Source organism: Nilaparvata lugens, chromosome 7, assembly GCF_014356525.2.
Source record: "Nilaparvata lugens isolate BPH chromosome 7, ASM1435652v1, whole genome shotgun sequence".
NCBI classification, from domain to species: domain Eukaryota; kingdom Metazoa; phylum Arthropoda; class Insecta; order Hemiptera; family Delphacidae; genus Nilaparvata; species Nilaparvata lugens.
Genome location: NC_052510.1, coordinates 21,114,546 through 21,135,479, shown reverse-complemented (window position 1 = coordinate 21,135,479; position 20,934 = coordinate 21,114,546). Strand labels below are relative to the sequence as shown.

The following is a 20,934-nucleotide window of genomic DNA, read 5'->3' as shown; positions in this document are numbered from 1 at the left end:
TATAGCTTTCAAGATTCATATCTAATAAATCAAATGGATTTATGGGTTATGTGCTCTAGCTGCGGTGGTTCTAACTGCGCGTCTCGAGATACTCCTAAGGAATTGCACTTTGAAATAATTGAAGGTTCTGATACCGTATCTAATTACCGTCTTGAAAAACGGTACCGTTTTGTCAAGACTTAACTTACCTCTCCAAACATTTGATTAATTTCAGGAGATGTGATGAAGTCACCAGATTTACCAAATACATCTTTGTGCATATAATAACCATGAATAGGATTTGTTAAAGCTTCTCTCATAAATTCAAATACACTTATAGGTCCTTTGAATTTGATCACTGAATTTAGATATCGGGGCAAAGTTACAGCTCCAGAAATAACATTAGTTTCTGAAGTAGTTGAATATTGTACAAATTTTCTGCATTTGACACAAAAAATACTCGGAGAATTAATTTTTAATGAACAAAATAATAATCTTCTAGCAGCTGAAGTCCGGCTAAAACTATTTCTCAATACAGACATTTTTGTTTCTTTTGATGTTTTTAAAATTACATTATGCTGTGACAATTACGATTTTAAACAAACACTAAATAGACTTTCCATGAGAAATTACACTTTATTTACTTAATGATAAAACTATAATTCAATAACATACTGTAATGATTCAATGATCAATTCAAAGTTCAAACTAATATTGTAATTTTGTAGGTTATGTGTCTTTGTTTATTTTGTTAAACATCTTATCGACATCGACAATAGGATAATCGATAGATAGAATATTGATTATACTATCGATAATATTCTATGATATCAAGTATCGATTGTTATAATCAACATATCAGTTATCGAGAAATGAATCATCAAAGTCCCAGAAGAAATGACGCATGCGTTTGCAACAGCTGAGATCGTTTTGCCATCTTGTGTCAAAATCAGCAAGTATTTTGTCAATAGGTAAAGTCTTTCTCTCAAAAATTGAAAGTCTAGTTATCAAAATTTGATAGTTATTTAATCATATAGAGATGGCTGATAACGAACAAAAAGCTATGCAGTTAATGGCAGATGCCGAGAAAAAGTTGACTTCGTCAAAAGGATTCTTTGGCTCTTTATTTGGGTGAGTATCTCGTGTTCATTTTTTGTATTGCGTTTCTATGTTACTTTGTTGTTTTCTTATTTAATTAGTTTCCTGGTACCTCAATCCATTGTTGCTACAATTATTTGTAGCTATTTAATTCTTTAGAAGTCATTGTTGAATTTCTGATTTCCACCCAAGCTCTGGAGATTTCCAACCTATACCAGATTTAGGCTAGGTAGCTTTCCTTCTTATTTTGACTTCTTTTATTATATTTTGGTTAATATCCGTTACTTGATTATTTTTATTTTGTTACTCGTACCTTCAACTTCAAGTTGAGTTTTTGAACTTGTGTAATTTACACAAAATGGAAATAAGTAATAAAATTTTGAGTTTATCGTTTTTATAGCTCTACTAAGACTACTGTACCTAGGCTAACTGCACATAATTTATGTCATAATGTGAATCTATTATAATTGTAAGCTTGAAATATTAGACACTGCAGATGATCATAATATTAATCTTAAACAAAATAGCCTATATATTATAAATCTGTAGGCTAGTCATTTTGTCTAAATTGGACTTTTAATTACCATAGAAAAAACTCAAGATGTCAACATTGATTTAGGCTACTAACATTTTGATGCTGTCTATTGTCTTGAGGAATCAAGACAAAATTGAGTAGGACCAGTGGTGGCTAGAACCGCTAGCGACTATAGAATCGTTGAAAGCCAACCCATATGAGGTGTTTTTCAAACTAGTTGCAGGGGATCTCTCAGATTGGCTGTTTATCAGGTCAGCTAATTCCCAAACGCCAATCTAAGAGCTTCCTGCCCTGCCGCCTCATTTGGCTTAGACCTATTAGACGCGTTGAATTTATTTTACGCGGCTTTAGAATGTATAGTAACAGAATACATACAGAATGAAAAGTCGGCTTGTATCAAAATCAGCATGTAGGCCTATTTTGTTAATAGGTAAAGTCTCTTTTAAGATCCTGGCACAAAAATCCGCCATCTTGTAAGAAAGTTCAGCATTGTAATAGTATTGATGGGAGGTTCGAATCACTTTACTGATCCGGGTCAATCGCTCTCGTTCACTGCCGCGAGCCAATAAAAAAACCAGGATTTTAATTTCTAACAAGAAATTGTGGCGCAGTCACGTGACGTGGTCTTGGTGCACTCAAGATTTGCGACATGTAAAAAGCATTGGTTGGATATGCGTTTGATTGATACTATCCATTTTGTATGTATTCTGTGGTATAGTCTCACATAGTGAGTGTCTATTTTGCTCTTATAGTTTACCTCATGAGAGACAATGTATCCGGTTAACTAGCGAAAAAGATTCTGCGCGTCTGAGACGCTCGTATAGTTTGAGCCAGCTAAACTAACTTTAAGTTGTGCCGCATATTCTTGTCCCTATAGTCAAAAACAGGAACGTTGTACCAGTCGCCTGTGACGCTGTGACGCAGTTTTGTGTGCTCTTACGTCAGCTGTTACAGAAGACAGTTTCCCTGTCAGTAAGAAACGCCCGGCAAAAAAAATGTATTTGATCGTTAATTTCAGAATGTTCAATTCTTTTTTAATTTAGTGGATCTTCAAAAGTGGAAGAAGCAGTAGAATGTTATCAGCGCGCGGCCAACATGTTCAAAATGGCGAAAAAGTGGGGATCGGCCGGAAATGCATTCTGCGAGGCAGCTAATCTCCACAACAAGGCCGGAAGTAGACATGACGCGGCCACTAATTTCGTTGACGCGGCAAATTGCTACAAGAAGGCAGACCCCAACGGTGAGTGATGAATTTAGCTTTATGCTACGGTATTGCTCAATTTGCATTATATATTGAACGATATTCAAATTTGGTCATTATTAGAGTGTCTAAAAACAAGAAATAAATTAGCCTGATTGTCTTAATTGTTAAAGAAGACCAGTTCTGGGCGTAATAATCTCAATCCGGTTATTATTAGGCCTATTTCAAATTAGTAGTATTTTTTCATTTGATATGAAAAAGTTGAATGCTTAAATGTACTCAATTTTTTATTGATTTCTGATTGGATTGCACTTATTTTAAGGTTTGGCTTGTTTGTATGATAGTCTCAGCCCTCACCTTTCCTTACTTCCACGATGGTTAGGAATCCACTGTAAAAGCTCAATGTATTAGGCTACTTGGCCATTTCCCATTTCATGGAGTGGTAAGAAATATCCTCACGAGCTTCACAAGAAATATAGGCATACTGTAGCCTATATATGCAGTCTATACTAAGTTTATAACGTCACATGTCAAGTCTACTTTTCTATTTGACTGAATTAATCAATTCAAAAAATTCAACAAAACATTTCAACAAATATATTTGAAAATATTGAAGAAAAATATTTTCAATTTTTACTACTACTTATTTATTCAAATATCGATGAACTACTTTTTCGTTGATCAATAGAATATTTTTAATCAGAAGGAATGAATCCTTGATCTCATGGAGAGCAACGTGCATTTAATATAGGTAATATTTTACCAGCGTACTCTAACAATATTTCTTCATTTTTCAGTTGAAGAATTTATCTTATGACACTAAAACAGTATCTCTTTAGTCTACAGTTGCATTGTGACATGCTATTCTAACAGTTGAGCTGTCATGAGTGCTTGATAACAGTTTACATGAATATGGATGAATGTCTTTTTTAGATTAGCTTTCACTCTAATGTAGTACCGTACTTCTACTTCTTATGTGACATAGGCCTACATCACTTGCTGAACTACTTTAAGAATTAAAGTGCAGTAATGTGTAAAATAATTAATTTTAGAATATTTCACTCTATTAATTTCAATTTAATTTATTTATCCATTTACACACACAAATCCAATACAAATATACAACTGAATACTTGCAAAAAAATGAAATCAAATTAAGAACAGTGGTTCAAAAAAAAAGGGGGAGGATAGAAGGGTTTTCCAACAATGGTTATCCATGTACATAATTGATAAATTAAAGTTAAGTGCCTCATAATACCTTGGCTAAATCAAACTTGAATGTTGAGGTATCATTTGCCTGATCTTTCCCCTTATTTGAAGTTGTTATCTGATCTCTATTCTAAATTTGGTTTAATTCACGTTCGAATTTCATTTGAAAATTGGATTATGTTTGTATTGTAATCTATATTCAAATTCAAATTCAAATTTATTGATTCTCAAAAAAATATACAACACTTTCAAGACAAAAATATATATATAAGAATCTACACCTGCAAAGAAACCCTGTGCGCAGGTGTGAGTTGCAATATAAATGTTTTTCAAAAATATTTAACAAAAATGATCCAAAACAAATTTCTTGAAAAAAATACAGAATAAAAACTAGTACTTAATAATAAAGAGGATACTAAAAATAAAGGAACGGAAGGAGAAAAGACGGAAAAGGCCAAGAAGAAAGAAGAAGGAAATATAATAAAAGAAAGAATTTTCTTATATACGTACGGAATAGAAAATTCACGCATCATCACGTCTCAACTACTGAACTGATTAACTTGAAATTTTGCATATAGATTCTCAATTTACTGAGGATGGTTATAGGCCTATTTTAAATTCTTCAATATTTCAGTAGGTCAAGTTTTTAATTAGACCCTTGCCGAGCACGGGTTACCTGCTACACTACTTACACCTTACAACGTAATGGGATTGCCACAAATAATGAATTTGAATATAGAATTATAATGAGTTGTTTGCGTTGCAGAGGCGGTACAGTGCCTGCTGAAGGCGATCGAGATCTACACGGACATGGGTCGGTTCACGATGGCGGCCAAACACCACCAGACCATCGCCGAGATGTATGAGACAGAGGCCGTTGACCTTGACCGCGCCGTGCAGCACTACGAACAGGCGGCTGATTACTTCAAGGGCGAGGAGAGCAACTCGTCCGCCAACAAGTGTATGCTCAAGGTCGCTCAGTACGCCGCCCAGCTCGAGAACTACGACAAGGCTATCAAAATCTACGAACAGGTGGGCGGATTGATGATAACATTCAACTAAATGTGAGTTTTGGGCTTAGAGGCGAATGCACACAGAAGTAAAACACCTCCCCAGGTGTTGGGATGTCGTAACGCACACAGACGTCTATCTGTCTGCATATGTCTGCTCACGTCTGCAAGCAGACATTCGATTTTTCTCTGTCTGCCTGCTGCTGTGTGCGTTCGCCTCAAGCCAATGGTCAGAATAGTTTGTACAATATATTGTCTCAATAGTTACAATTTTGTACAATATGGATTAGATAAGGTGATATGCACACAGAAAACATGTTAATGAACCGTCGCGGTTTCTATGAAACTCATAGATGCCGACCAGGTTAGGAAAAACAACTAAGGCGTTGCACCCCTCAATCTGCTAGCGGTACCTGGACGTGGGGTCGGATCCTGCCGGTAGGCAAGGACGTTTGATCACCTCATCAAATCACCACTCTCGCACAAGCTGGCATCATCCGCAATAGATAAAAATATAAGAATAACCCAGAGAACTGAAATTCATAGATAGCAGAGCAGTGCACACCGAGCTCTATTCCAACTCAAAAATATGATCTCATTGAAACGCGTTTTCATTCAAATTGAATCACTTACTGATAATTCAGTTGAGTTCATGTTAAGTGGCTAGTGTGAGCCATGCTCACAGGTGTTGCTGCTACAAGCCCCACTCACATATGCACATGTTTACGTCGTCACTCGGCTCACGGAACTGAGTATAGATCACATGTTTGACAACATTTGAATGCACGTTTAAATAGGCTATAACACAAATAAAAAATAGTACTATCAGAACCTCCTATATATCAAACCTGCGCCTACAAAAAATGGCCGCCGTAGTTGGTGGCTGGCATAAATATTTTAAACGGGAACTAGTCGAACTGAGATTTCGACAAACTGAGACCCTCTCAAACAGCTGCTTAGTGATTTTTTTCTTAGTGGAAAGTTCATCAACTATGGCGTCCATTTTTTCTAGGCACAGGTCCAGTAGTATATAGGAAGTCCTGGTACTATTCTATGACTACCCCATTCAATAAAGGCATTTATTGTTTCGCAACAAAATAATTGAATTGCTGAAGTATGACAGTCGTAAGGCCCATTGACGGTGGGACCTTCCCGCAAGGGACTCTCCACCAACAAAAGCCATACGAATTTACTTTTACTTTAATTGAAAGTCACTTTTTTGTCAGGGCTACTCTTAAATAAAAAGAAAACATCTAAGTATCCTTTTTTCAATAGTTTACTTACGACATGTTTCGACATTTATGTCATTATCAAGTAAATGAATAAAATGAATAGCATTCAATTACTTGATAATGACATAAATATCGAAACATGTCGTAAGTAAACTATTTTTAAAAAAGGGTACATAGGTTTTTATCTCGTTCTAAGTGAAAGTTATATTTTGAACGATGCTAGTATACATTGTGCATTGCATTGTAATATTTTTCTGATGTACCTGATGATGTCGTTGTATTGGTCGAAATACTAATTGTAACAAACAATATGACTGATATAATTACAATGTCACTTTTTATTGTAGGTGGCTTCGTCGTCACTAGAAAGCTCTCTGCTGAAGTACAGCGCCAAGGAGTACTTGTTCAGAGCGGCGCTGTGCCACCTCTGTGTGGACGTGCTCAACGCTCAGCATGCCATGGACAAGTATGTCGATCTCTATCCGGCCTTCCAGGACTCCAGGGAGTACAAACTGCTCAAGGTATAACCCACTCATTATCAATCTAATACCACAATAGATTAGATAGAAGATGACAGCCATTGCTAACAACATATGGTACAATGAATAGAAAAAATGAATGGTTCAAAGAAATGTCAACCACTTTTTTATTATTAAGCCAACAATTTTGTCGTGACAATACCTGATTCATGGCCACAATACCTGTCATGATATAAATGTTAATAATAAAAAAGCTATTATAAATAAATGTATTATTATGAAATAACAAAAAGACATTTCGTTGGGTTATTCATTATGGAGAAGTTCCACAACATCACTCACAACCATAATGTCAAGATCTGGTGTATCTTTTTTGAGATTAAATCTTTACTGGCAAAAAACAAAGCATTATAAACAAAACATTATACAATTACAAAAATAAAAAATACAATTTCAACACTTGGAGCATTAGCTTATTGTAAACTTATACTGTATAACTTTTATTGTAAAATAAAATGTCAATGAGGGCGAGTCCATCTCGAGGTACTAGACCTGTATGAGATAATTAATACGATAATATTGTGAAACTTGCGCTTAGGCTAGCCACTAATAGTAGAACTTGCATGATAGACCTGCATGTTTATCATCCACATACACATGTTCTACTGTTAATGGCCTGTTAATTCCCATTCATCACATGTTTGCTTGCAGACAAACAGAGCCCTTCTTGCCCCTGGTCTTTCGCAATCCAGTGTGATATGCTTGGCAGTCTCTTCATACTGGGTCCTCGTGACCTACGTGAGTTCCACTCCTGGCCTTCTTTGCAGGTCCTTCCGCTGAGGAATGCCACCCTTGACTCAGCCTCTTGGGTTTTTTCTTTCCGCTCCTCCGAAACTTTGCAGGGTCAAAAGCCTCACCTCTCCCAAGGAGTTTTGCCTGAATGACCGTTCTTCTTTGAGCAGTGGTGAGGTTTGGTCTCTCCACCTGCAAACTCGTGACCAACGTGAGTTCCACTCCTGGCCTTTTTGTAGGTCCTTCAGTTGAGGGAGGGGTCGCCAAACTGCCTCTAGGGCGCCTGGCGCCCGGCCACCCTCGACTCAGCCTCTTGACCTACATTTGTGCCTGGAATTTCACCCATCTCTGGTCTCTTGGGTTTTTTTTTCTTTTTTTGTGTTCCTGAAGCACTCATTTCAGATTGAGGAACCTACCCTGATGTGGCAGATCCCGATGGGTTTGAAGGCAAGGCAACTTCTGGAGTTGCCTTGGGGTTTGGTAAATAAATAAATTCAATTTTATTGTCAGCCAGCCAAAAAAGCACAAGACAAAGTCACACAAATAGAACATGAAATAGACAGTCACACATTAAGAGACACATTGTTACTATTACATTGCTATTTAGATTACTTTTCCAAATATTACAAATAACAAAGACAATATTACAAAATTAAGCAGCTAGTTCATACATGCTAACAATAAGAATTAAGGTATGCTGATTCTGCTCTCGTAAAATTCAATTAATTTATAAAAAGGATTTTTTGCCAGCCAATCGTGCACCTTTAATTTGAACAGTTTTAGGGGTGTTTGTTGGAGGTGTAGCGGTAACTTATTATACACCTTTTGCCCAACTGCTTCAAAACTGTTTAAAGATTTAGAGAAAGAAAAGTATGCTGTCCGTAAATATAATTTTGGTACCGTATTAGCGAGGCTTCTCAGCAGATAGATCACTCTACACAGCTTAGTGCTTACATATTTGACATGAGGCTCCCAAGTGAGTTTTGGATCTAAATGTACACCAATAAATTTTATACTAGATGCGTTGAGAGTAGCTCCGTATTTCAAATTGAAATTGATTCTTTCTGTCTTATCTGAATTCAATACAAAGCCATTCGCCCTGAACCAGAGAGATGCTCGTTCCATCGTACTCTCCGTCTCTTGGATAAGGCCTCTCAAATCATTATTGGTGTGCAAGAATGTAGTGTCATCTGCGTAGAGCACCGTATCAGACCCTATGTAGGCAGGCAGATCATTTATCATGACAAGAAAAAGAAAAGGGCCAAGTATTGAGCCTTGTGGCACGCCTGATTCTATATTTAACAATGCAGACTTATTATTATCACTGCCTACAGTCACCAATTGCGTACGGTTCGTTAGGTACGACCTCAAAAGCTTAAGGGCAATGTGCCCAGCTCCATAATACCTCAACTTGTCAAGCAGAATCCCCGAATCTACACACTCGAAAGCTCGACTCAAGTCACAGAAGGTGGCTTGAGTGAAGCTTCCCTGCTCGAATGACTGCAGTACCTTTCTCGCCACTTTTTGAAGAGCATCCACTGTGGACCTTCCCCTCCTAAAGCCAAATTGGCACTCATTCATTAGTTGGAACTCCTCGAAATGCTCAGATAACTGCATGTACATAATTGTTTCCAATATTTTGGCCAAGACCGGAACAATAGAAATGGGTCTATAGCTACTTGGGCAGTTCTTGTCACCTTTTTTATAAATGGGCACAACCCTCGCTTTCTTCAGCTCTTCAGGGAACACTCCTTCCTTAAGACACTTGTTTAAACAGTGAGTCAGAGGCTCCACTATACTATCAATTATCTCCCTCAATAAATTAACAGATACTCCATAGACGTCTCTGTTACTCGAAGACTTGAAACCTTTTACTATACTTATAACCAACTCAGGCAACACCTGACAGAAATTGAAACATTGTGGCAAACTTGGCCCGTTGATTGCTTGCATATCAATTCTAAAAGTGCTGGGTCCATTCACAGAGGCTCTGATTTCTCTAACTGACTGAATGAAAAAGTTGTTAAGTGTCTCCGGTTGCATAGTTATTGTCCGTCTTGATTCCTTGGCTACATTATTTATTGTCTTCCAGGCAGCCTTACATTTATTTTTTGAGTTTCCAATGGAGTTCTTATTATGTAACCTTTTAGCCTCTCTTATAGCGATTTTATACTCATTTCTACATTTGATATACGCTAGTCTAGTATCTATAGTTTGATATTTGTCATGTATAGTCAACAGCAACATTCTATCGTGCTTGACCCTCATGCGACCATTATTTAAAACCTTACATTCACGTTGTGGAATACACTCATTAAATGCTTCAGTGAACTGATGAAAAAATCTCTGAAATGCATCATTAGCAGACAGCTCATTTCTATATAATAAATTAGACCAGTCACAATTATACAGTAGATTCTTAAATCTAAATATGTTGTCCTTATTAATAGGTCTAGTAACTACCATCTTAAAATGACTACCGCCTACAACAGTTGCATCATTATGACATTCAATTGTCAAGAACTTATGGTCTGAGTGACTAAATGATACTACTTTATTGGTAGTAGCAGCATTCCAAACATTAGTGAAAATGTTGTCCAGACAGGCATTCCCTCTAGTATTCTCGCTATTCGAATAAATCATTGTGCTGTCTTAGCAAATTTATTAGTTCAGTTGTGCTACGTTGGTTTTTCTTAACATTAAATTCAGAATTTACGTCACCCCCTATAAATATTTGAAAATTTTGAAATTCAGGTCTATGTAAAAAGTCTAAAAGCTTCTCCATGTTTTCTAAAAATATTTTTGGCTTTCCATTTGGAGACCTGTACAGAGAGACAATCACCAGTCTGGTGATGCGATTTACCACACCTGTTACTTCGAAATCCAACTCTTTGCAGAGAAAGTCACAATTTAAAGACTCGAACGAGTCATTCGAACTTTTACTGTATATAGCTACACCACCTCTCATGTGTTGTATCCTACAAAACCCGTTCAACAAGCAATAATCATTCAGTTTAACAAAAGATAATACATCCCTTCTACACCAGTGCTCGCTAATACAGATAATATCAATATTGTTATCCAGTGCAAATTCATTCATAATTAAATCTTTGTTAATGAAACCCTGAACGTTAATGAAACCCATCTTCAACCCTGATCTATTAGTTGCCTCAAAGCTTAGCTCCGTTGTGAGACTCGACTCTACTCTAAAAAATTAAGTGATATCGGTGGAGATGATTCCAAATTTGATAGTTGAATGTCAATGTATTTCATAATGCTGTCACTAACATATTTCTTCCCCTGCTTATTTAGATGCATACCGTGAGACGTATGGCATATTTTACCTATATTACTAATATCAATGAAACTACAGTTTGAGAACAGATTACAAATTTGTTGCATCTTCTTGTTAGTCTGTGCTATCGCCTTATTAACACATGACCAGACCGCCAAGTCATATCGATGAGGAATGGAGAAAACAATAACATTAGTTCTGTAGAGATACGCCAAATTCTTCCGTAGCGCCACCAGCACGTCTCCCGCCTCATTCTTGGACACATCGTTTGAGCCAGCTTGAATCACTAGAAGGTCTCTTTCACTGTAATCTGCTAAATTCTCTGGTAGTACGTCATGAAATTTAGCGCCAGGTTTGACAAATGAAGTGAAACTGTGATTGCTTTTCCTTGTAAATTCACTTCTCACATTCTTTCCTTGACTATCTGCGTAGTGATGGACTTTAATATTAGAAGATGAATCTATTGAGCTCGTTCTATCAGAATTTTTGTGCATAAGATTAGATTTATTATGTATAGAGCCGCTGGACTGAGGTTTCAATTCACATCCACCCTCAGAATGAGCACCGTCGAGTTCTGATTGGGTGAAAATGGGCGGCTTGTCGATCCCTGAAAGTTTCTCCTCAAGGCACTCTTTTGATTTCACAAATAACTCATCGTATAGTGTCCTCCATTTATTTATCTCAATTTTATCCAGTGCTCTCTCGTTCCTCAGAGCAAGATTGTCCGCCTCCAAAGTTTCAATTGAAGTGGACATTGAGAGGACTCTATTAGACAATGATTTTTTCTCAGCCTTGCGTAATAAAATTAACTCGTTTAATTCACAACTTTCTGACTGGCTTTTAGTTTTTATTTGTTCAATCTCATTTGTCATATTACTTGAGAAAGCTATCAGATCATCTCTCTGTTGCAAGAGCTCCAATTCTCGCAGGCTCCGATCCTCATCAACACTGACCGTCCTAGCTGTAGGTGTATTAACACCCATATCACATACCACCGGGGTGTTTGACACACTATTTTCCCGACTAGAGGATTTTATTGGAGAAATTAAACCACTTTCATCAAGCGAGATATCGCGCCTACCACCTCTGACATCCTTATCATTGCCATCTGGGACCGTATTTGCCACAACCCTCGCATGGCTATGGGCTCCGCCATATTCAACAATACTCCCAATGCTGGTGTCCGTTTTGAAACTCGCGGAACACCCCACCTTGAGACAGCGCCATGCAATATTCCCATTAGCCAACGAGCGATCCCGTCTGAAACTGTAACCGTCGGTTTTTATGCCCTGATTCCCCTTTTTTGTTTGAAATTTTTCAATGAAACTCGACATTTTAGTGTGGGATATGACGATCGGGAAGGCAGAAGAGAGAAGGACACCCAGAAAAGGATCAGCAGAAAGGAAAACCAAGGACTGCCAAGAGAGCTGTCAAGGCCAAGGACATGGAAGCTCCTGATTTGATGGGAATAATTATTAGGATATCATAAATTATAATTCCATTCCAAGTTCATAGTCTGACAATCCTCATATACAGGGTATTAATAGATGAAATGAGTGGTCTCCCTTATCAACTTAATTACTCATATAATTAGCTTCAGCACCACTATCTAGCAATGCCCGACACTTTTTACCTCCGATTGTCACAGTAATGAATAGTCTGTTGTCCCTTGATGACTCTTCAATCACAGGAATCCTGTGTGCCGTTCGCATCACTGCTGTCTTGTTCGGAGTTTTATTCTCCTTCTGCACATCACAGACACATTTCAGTGCTCTCTTTCCGCTCCTTTTACATGGTGGGATATCGGGACAGTGTGATCTCCAGTGCCCCGGTCTCTTGTATTGCCCACACATGGGTTCAGACTCACTAAGAGATGGTCTGTTACTAGTAGGGGTTATAACTGTCTCAACCTTGAGCCTTGTAATCTTTTTCGTGTCCTCAATCATGTGAACTCTCGAATTCTGTCTATTCTGTTTCTCCTCTGCTTTTATTTGTTCATACTCCCTCACGAATTTTTCCAATTCGTTGATACTATGAACATCTGATTGCTGAATATACAATTTGTACCGTGGGAGGAGATTCTTATACACTCTCTGTAATTTATTCTCGTCTGTAAAACCTCCTCGACGCCTCATGAGTGTCAGTACATCTTCGAGAAATTCGTCAAACGATTCACCTTCCTTTTGCTTCCTTGCCTGAATTAGATTCTCGAGGTCCTCCTCATAGGTAAGTGGGTAGTAGCGTGATCTGAAATCTGTCACAAAATTGTCCCATGTTTTCCACTTGTCGCGACGATTACGCATCCATAGAGTAGCTTTACCAACTAGTAATTCAGGTAGCGCGACTAGTAGTTGGTTGCCAGTGAGCCCATAAGCTTGTTGTAGCTCGTCTAGCCTTTCTAAGAAGCTGGGAGCATCTGATTGGCCATCGAATGACAGTCTCCAGCTTCTTACTTTGTCACATACCGCCCCTGGGTCCATGAGGGGGTTTGTGTGAATGTTGGTTCCAACTTCAGCATGAGTACCTGTTGCTGAGTGTCCGGATTCCTCACTGCTTCTGCTCACTATTCCAGGTCTTGGGCTGGGAAAACGTACAGCCATCTTCTTATGTTGTTCTACTAACAACTTTCTCAACTCAGCAAGTGTTCCAGATGACACTATGCCCCAATCTTGTAGAAGGTTGAATGCCTCATCCTTTTTCAATCTATAGATCCAGGAAACTCTGGGGTCGGCTATCACCTCGGGGTTTATGTCCTCGACTGACTGATCCTCTGTCAGCTCCTGGTGTTGAACATCTGAATCAGACTCTCCCTGTTCACTCATGATTCTTACTTCGTTGCCTCGTGCCCCAAGTGCGGGCGCCAATCTATCACGTACACCCTGAGTAGCTTCAGAGGTGGGTGATTGATACCCAGGTGTTGCTCCTGGATGACTTCGCTCAGTCGTAATGTGGGCGGGGAAAGGAGGCAAGTCGAAGTTCCTCTTCCTTCTTCTTTGATCCTTAGTTGGCGTGAACAGCACCTCCTGGTGCTTCTGACGGCGTGAAGGTCGCTCTCTTCTCTGATGACACCACTTTGATGTAATTTTGTATCGGCCTTACGGCCTCGGTTCCGCTCCAGTGGAGTAGGAAAAGGAAGGACAGAAAGGATAGGGACGGCAGACAACGGTCCGCTGTGCCCTGGGGAGAAGGAAGAATAGGGACGGCAGACAACGGTCCGCTGTGCCCTGGGGAGAAGGAAGAATAGGGACGGCAGACAACGGTCCGCTGTGCCCCGGGGAGAAGGAAGAATAGGGACGGCAGACAACGGTCCGCTGTGCCCTAGGGTGATGGGAGGTTAGGGACGGCAGACAACGGTCCGCTGTGCCCTGGGGAAATGGGAGGACAGGGACGGCAGACAACGGTCCGCTGTGCCCTAGGTAGATGGGAGGACAGGGACGGCAGACAACGGTCCGCTGTGCCCTGGGGAATGGGAGGACAGGGACGGCAGACAACGGTCCGCTGTGCCCTAGGGTGATGGGAGGTCAGGGACGGCAGACAACGGTCCGCTGTGCCCTGGGGAATGGGAGGACAGGGACGGCAGACAACGGTCCGCTGTGCCCTAGGTAGTTGGGAGGTCAGGGACGGCAGACAACGGTCCGCTGTGCCCTGGGGAAATGGGAGGACAGGGACGGCAGACAACGGTCCGCTGTGCCCTAGGGAGATGGGAGGACAGGGACGGCAGACAACGGTCCGCTGTGCCCTAGGGAGATGGAGGTCAGGGACGGCAGACAACGGTCCGCTGTGCCCTGGGGAAATGGGAGGACAGGACGGCAGACAACGGTCCGCTGTGCCCTGGGAGATGGGAGGTCAGGGACGGCAGACAACGGTCCGCTGTGCCCTGGGGAAATGGGAGGACAGGGACGGCAGACAACGGTCCGCTGTGCCCTGGGGAAATGGGAGGTCAGGGACGGCAGACAACGGTCCGCTGTGCCCTGGGGAAATGGGAGGACAGGGACGGCAGACAACGGTCCGCTGTGCCCTAGGGAGATGGGAGGACAGGGACGGCAGACAACGGTCCGCTGTGCCCTAGGTATATGGAGGACAGGGACGGCAGACAACGGTCCGCTGTGCCCTAGGTAGATGGGAGGACAGGGACGGCAGACAACGGTCCGCTGTGCCCTAGGGAGATGGAGGTTAGGGACGTACGGCAGCCAACGGGCCGCTGTACCAGGGCAGGAGGTCGGGGACGTACGGCAGCCAACGGGCCGCTGTACCAGGAGCAGGGAGGTTGTGAGCGGAATGCTGTGGACTGGGGCTCGTCCGGCGTTTAAATACTCCCCCAAAGTGGAGGGGATGGAGTTGAGCCGCCGCCAGAGGCGGTGGAAATCGTCCTGATGCGCGGAAGATGGTGCGCCATCGGTACCTCCCTTATCTCCGCGGTCGGCTAGCATTACTGATAGCCGAGCGTCTTTCAATAATATTATTTATTATTTTCTCGTCACTATTTTACTTTGTGACAACAGCAACATTCTATCGTGCTTGACCCTCATGCGACCATTATTTAAAACCTTACATTCACGTTGTGGAATACACTCATTAAATGCTTCAGTGAACTGATGAAAAAATCTCTGAAATGCATCATTAGCAGACAGCTCATTTCTATATAATAAATTAGACCAGTCACAATTATACAGTAGATTCTTAAATCTAAATATGTTGTCCTTATTAATAGGTCTAGTAACTACCATCTTAAAATGACTACCGCTTACAACAGTTGCATCATTATGACATTCAATTGTCAAGAACTTATGGTCTGAGTGACTAAATGATACTACTTTATTGGTAGTAGCAGCATTCCAAACATTAGTGAAAATGTTGTCCAGACAGGCATTCCCTCTAGTATTCTCGCTATTCGAATAAATCATTGTGCTGTCTTAGCAAATTTATTAGTTCAGTTGTGCTACGTTGGTTTTTCTTAACATTAAATTCAGAATTTACGTCATCCCCTATAAATATTTGAAAATTTTGAAATTCAGGTCTATGTAAAAAGTCTAAAAGCTTCTCCATGTTTTCTAAAAATATTTTTGGCTTTCCATTTGGAGACCTGTACAGAGAGACAATCACCAGTCTGGTGATGCGATTTACCACACCTGTTACTTCGAAATCCAACTCTTTGCAGAGAAAGTCACAATTTAAAGACTCGAACGAGTCATTCGAACTTTTACTGTATATAGCTACACCACCTCTCATGTGTTGTATCCTACAAAACCCGTTCAACAAGCAATAATCATTCAGTTTAACAAAAGATAATACATCCCTTCTACACCAGTGCTCGCTAATACAGATAATATCAATATTGTTATCCAGTGCAAATTCATTCATAATTAAATCTTTGTTAATGAAACCCTGAACGTTAATGAAACCCATCTTCAACCCTGATCTATTAGTTGCCTCAAAGCTTAGCTCCGTTGTGAGACTCGACTCTACTCTAAAAAATTAAGTGATATCGGTGGAGATGATTCCAAATTTGATAGTTGAATGTCAATGTATTTCATAATGCTGTCACTAACATATTTCTTCCCCTGCTTATTTAGATGCATACCGTGAGACGTATGGCATATTTTACCTATATTACTAATATCAATGAAACTACAGTTTGAGAACAGATTACAAATTTGTTGCATCTTCTTGTTAGTCTGTGCTATCGCCTTATTAACACATGACCAGACCGCCAAGTCATATCGATGAGGAATGGAGAAAACAATAACATTAGTTCTGTAGAGATACGCCAAATTCTTCCGTAGCGCCACCAGCACGTCTCCCGCCTCATTCTTGGACACATCGTTTGAGCCAGCTTGAATCACTAGAAGGTCTCTTTCACTGTAATCTGCTAAATTCTCTGGTAGTACGTCATGAAATTTAGCGCCAGGTTTGACAAATGAAGTGAAACTGTGATTGCTTTTCCTTGTAAATTCACTTCTCACATTCTTTCCTTGACTATCTGCGTAGTGGTGGACTTTAATATTAGAAGATGAATCGATTGAGCTCGATCTATCAGAATTTTTGTGCATAAGATTAGATTTATTATGTGTGGAGCCGCTGGACTGAGGTTTCAATTCACATCCACCCTCAGAATGAGCACCGTCGAGTTCTGATTGGGTGAAAATGGGCGGCTTGTCGATCCCTGAAAGTTTCTCCTCAAGGCACTCTTTTGATTTCACAAATAACTCATCATATAGTGTCCTCCATTTATTTATCTCAATTTTATCCAGTGCTTTCTCGGTCCTCAGAGCAAGATTGTCCGCCTCCAAAGTTTCAATTGAAGTGGACATTGAGAGGACTATTAGACAATGATTTTTTCTCAGCCTTGCGTAATAAAATTAACTCGTTTAATTCACAACTTTCTGACTGGCTTTTAGTTTTTATTTGTTCAATCTCATTTGTCATATTACTTGAGAAAGCTATCAGATCATCTCTCTGTTGCAAGAGCTCCAATTCTCGCAGGCTCCGATCCTCATCAACACTGACCGTCCTAGCTGTAGGTGTATTAACACCCATATCACATACCACCGGGGTGTTTGACACACTATTTTCCCGACTAGAGGATTTTATTGGAGAAATTAAACCACTTTCATCAAGCGAGATATCGCGCCTACCACCTCTGACATCCTTATCATTGCCATCTGGGACCGTATTTGCCACAACCCTCGCATGGCTATGGGCTCCGCCATATTCAACAATACTCCCAATGCTGGTGTCCGTTTTGAAACTCGCGGAACACCCCACCTTGAGACAGCGCCATGCAATATTCCCATTAGCCAACGAGCGATCCCGTCTGAAACTGTAACCGTCGGTTTTTATGCCCTGATTCCCCTTTTTTGTTTGAAATTTTTCAATGAAACTCGACATTTTAGTGTGGGATATGACGATCGGGTAGGCAGAAGAGAGAAGGACACCCAGAAAAGGATCAGCAGAAAGGAAAACCAAGGACTGCCAAGAGAGCTGTCAAGGCCAAGGACATGGAAGCTCCTGATTTGATGGGAATAATTATTAGGATATCATAAATTATAATTCCATTCCAAGTTCATAGTCTGACAATCCTCATATACAGGGTATTAATAGATGAAATGAGTGGTCTCCCTTATCAACTTAATTCCACCATCAAAATAATATATCACTCTGAATCCGAATCACCCGCGTCTGGAAAAACAGCTGAGATTGAAACTGTTCAGATAGAAACGTTGTCATGGATACGAGTAAACACGCAACAGTTGGAACAGCTGAGAAGTAACGGTATTTTGACAACCAGAAATAAACTCTCTATTCTCGCTATCTGCTTCTCGATGTTGATGTTATCACTTCGGTTCACAACAGACGACAAAATTTACTCAGTAGTTGTTTACTGCTCGTATCGTACTCATCAGGCAAATACTGGCAATTAGAAATGGCCGAAATCCTCCAAGATCGAGTGAAAAGTACGCGCTCTTCGCCAGATTATTAATTTTGTCTACTTTCAGTTTGTGACCAGTGGATATCATCAGAAGGTAAACTAGAACTTAATAACTCACTTGATAATAACAAGTTGTCAACTATTCCACTTTGAATACTTAAATATTACAAGAAATACAGAGCTACAGATTTGAGCACTAACAAGGCAGCCCAGTGCTACCAACCCCGTCATTCCAAACCCCGGTTTGTTCATGTGGCTCCTACCACGGTATATTGAAGAAGACGGTAGGTATCACGCGCATTTCTGGTGTATCTGACGTCATTATATATCCAATCATCTGTTTTTAACAAATAAGTTTCATGAATTGCCAATAGGTGTTAAAAACCTCGGTTGGTGGCGATGACGCAATCTAGCTCGCTGGCCACTGCGCACACATTTCGTGACCACTACCGTTTTCATCTAAATACCGTGGTTCCCACGATCAGCTAGGGAAGTGGAGTCAACCCAGACAGAGCCCCGCATGTGCAGGCAAGGCTAAATACTACAGGAGGGCGCCTGGTACATACTGCATGCACCGTTAGAGACACCATATAAAAGCTCCACCCATCAGCACGATCCACATCAAACCTTGGTTGGCCTAAGAAGGAGTAAGAATATGGCCAAGGAAGGCCTACAGATAGAAAAAGAAAGGAAGAATGGCACAAAGCCAAGTCAATGGAAAAAGTGCCATTCTAGAAATGAAAAGTTCCAAAGCATATTAAAAAGGAGACGGGGTTTGGAAAGGGGGTCTCTTTTAGTCGCATCCTACGACAAGCAGGGATACTGTTGGTGTATTACTGTTGCTGGTTTTCAACAAACTCTTGAGTACGATGTTCGACTCAAAGCTCCCCCAACCTACTGGGGCGGGCTGAACAGTTACCAGAATATCTTGTATTAAATTAGCTTTTGATTATAGTAGTTTTTACAACAGATGATTAGCATCTTCTATATAATAAGAGAGAGTAGGGTTGTGTTTGTTCGTGTGTTCGTTTGTTCGCATCAAAACATGTCAACTTGTGGATTGCATACCGGAAAACGGGAATGATTTAGATCTCCAAATTTTGAACATAGATTCTAAAAATATCAATCTCGTGCACCTGGAAGCCCAAATTTCAATTCTCCTTCTAGATTTTTCAGAATTAATGTTCAAATTCATCTATGCTACCGTAGGCTACATGAAGTTCCATAGCCCAAAGTGTGTTTTTTATGAGCAGGTTATAATGGTGTTATAAGACTACCATTTACGAACGTCTATGTAGCGCAGCGGTAAAACGCTTGCTTACGGAGCGATAGTTCCTCGGTTCGAATCCCCGATGCTTCCCATTTTTTTTGTTCTTAATTTTTTCCCTCGAAACGTATTATTATCAATTATTTTTTGAAGGAATTTGTTTTCATTACTATTGAACTTGGATTTTATCAAATAATTATTTTTAATGTAAAATTTTGCCACCAGTACAAATGAATTGGACATAGTCTTCATGCTGTAGGCCTATAATTGAATTTCATAAGAAAAACATGAATAGATCACAATAAAATAAGTAATAATTTATATTATTCAGTTATAATGTACTATCAGAACAAATTCCCAGTGAAACGAGTATTTTAGGTATTTTGTTTGGAATTGGGAAAACAAAAGGCTGCCTGATTCAAATTGAGGAGGATCCTAATCGAACTAAAATTTATTGATGTATTGGAAAAATCAATATGATTCTGTGAGGTTTTCAAGTATTATGTATTCTTCAGTTTTCTATCTATATATATAAAAGCGAAATGGCACTGACTCACTCACTCACTCACTCACTCACTCACTCACTCGCATAACTAAAAATCTACCGGACCAAAAACATTCAAATTTGGTAGGTATGTTCAGTTGGCCCTTTAGAGGCGCACTAAGAAATCTTTTGGCAATATTTTAACTCTAAGGGTTGTTTTTAAGGGTTTAAAGTTCGTCTTTTAGCATGTATATTCTTCTTCTCCCAATCTCTTAATTATAATTGAAATTTCCATATCATATGTTACTATAGAACTATAATCTAGATAGAGTACCTCTTCGAAACAGTTGTTAACTGGCAACTAAATTAATAATTTTGTCAGGTTGGCATTAAGTTGAGTTGACTTTGTTAGGTTGGCACCAAGTTGAAGATTTAAATGCATTTATCGCGGAAAAATTGATTGGGCACTGCTACTTCAATCCTGGGAATATTATATTACTAGCCGTCAGGCTCGCTTCGCTCGCCATATCCGTTTAGCCAGACGTTTAGTCTGGACCCCCGACTGGATTGTTCTAACATATGATAAAAATGCTCAAATGAAAAATGCAGGCGAGCGAAGCGAGCCTGCTGATCTCATTCCTGGACGATCCAGTCGGGGGTCCAGTGGGCGGAGCCCCCTGGCTAGACGGATATGGCGAGCGAAGCGAGCCTGACGGCTAGTACTATAATAAAGGAAAGAACTGGCTTATACACGTAAGGAATAGGGAATTATGTTTGACGCATCATCACGTCTGGAATATACTCAACTGATTAATTTGAAATTTTGCATATAGATTCTTCATTAACCGAGGATGCTTATAGGCCTATTTTCAAATTTCGAATTTTTTATTACGTCAAGTTTTCATTTTGCAGTTTTAAAATAGA

At 39.9% G+C, this 20,934-nt stretch overlaps 2 protein-coding genes across 2 annotated transcripts in view; one reads left to right on the top strand and one right to left on the bottom strand.

Annotated features, from left to right (window-relative positions):
• The window catches only part of LOC111054600 (protein arginine methyltransferase NDUFAF7, mitochondrial), a 72,814-nt gene extending 72,085 nt beyond the window's left edge, over positions 1–729 (bottom strand). Inside the window, exon 1 of the mRNA XM_039432328.1 lies at positions 189–729. Coding sequence (XP_039288262.1) covers positions 189–521 — 333 coding nt within the window. The 5' untranslated portion in view covers positions 522–729. The remainder of the gene's footprint in view (positions 1–188) is intronic.
• A 138-nt stretch (positions 730–867) lies between these two features.
• The window catches only part of LOC111050939 (alpha-soluble NSF attachment protein), a 35,323-nt gene continuing 15,256 nt past the window's right edge, over positions 868–20,934 (top strand). The window contains exons 1-4 of the mRNA XM_039432330.1: positions 868–1,110; positions 2,656–2,852; positions 4,789–5,054; positions 6,612–6,785. Coding sequence (XP_039288264.1) covers positions 1,019–1,110; positions 2,656–2,852; positions 4,789–5,054; positions 6,612–6,785 — 729 coding nt within the window. The 5' untranslated portion in view covers positions 868–1,018. The remainder of the gene's footprint in view (positions 1,111–2,655; positions 2,853–4,788; positions 5,055–6,611; positions 6,786–20,934) is intronic.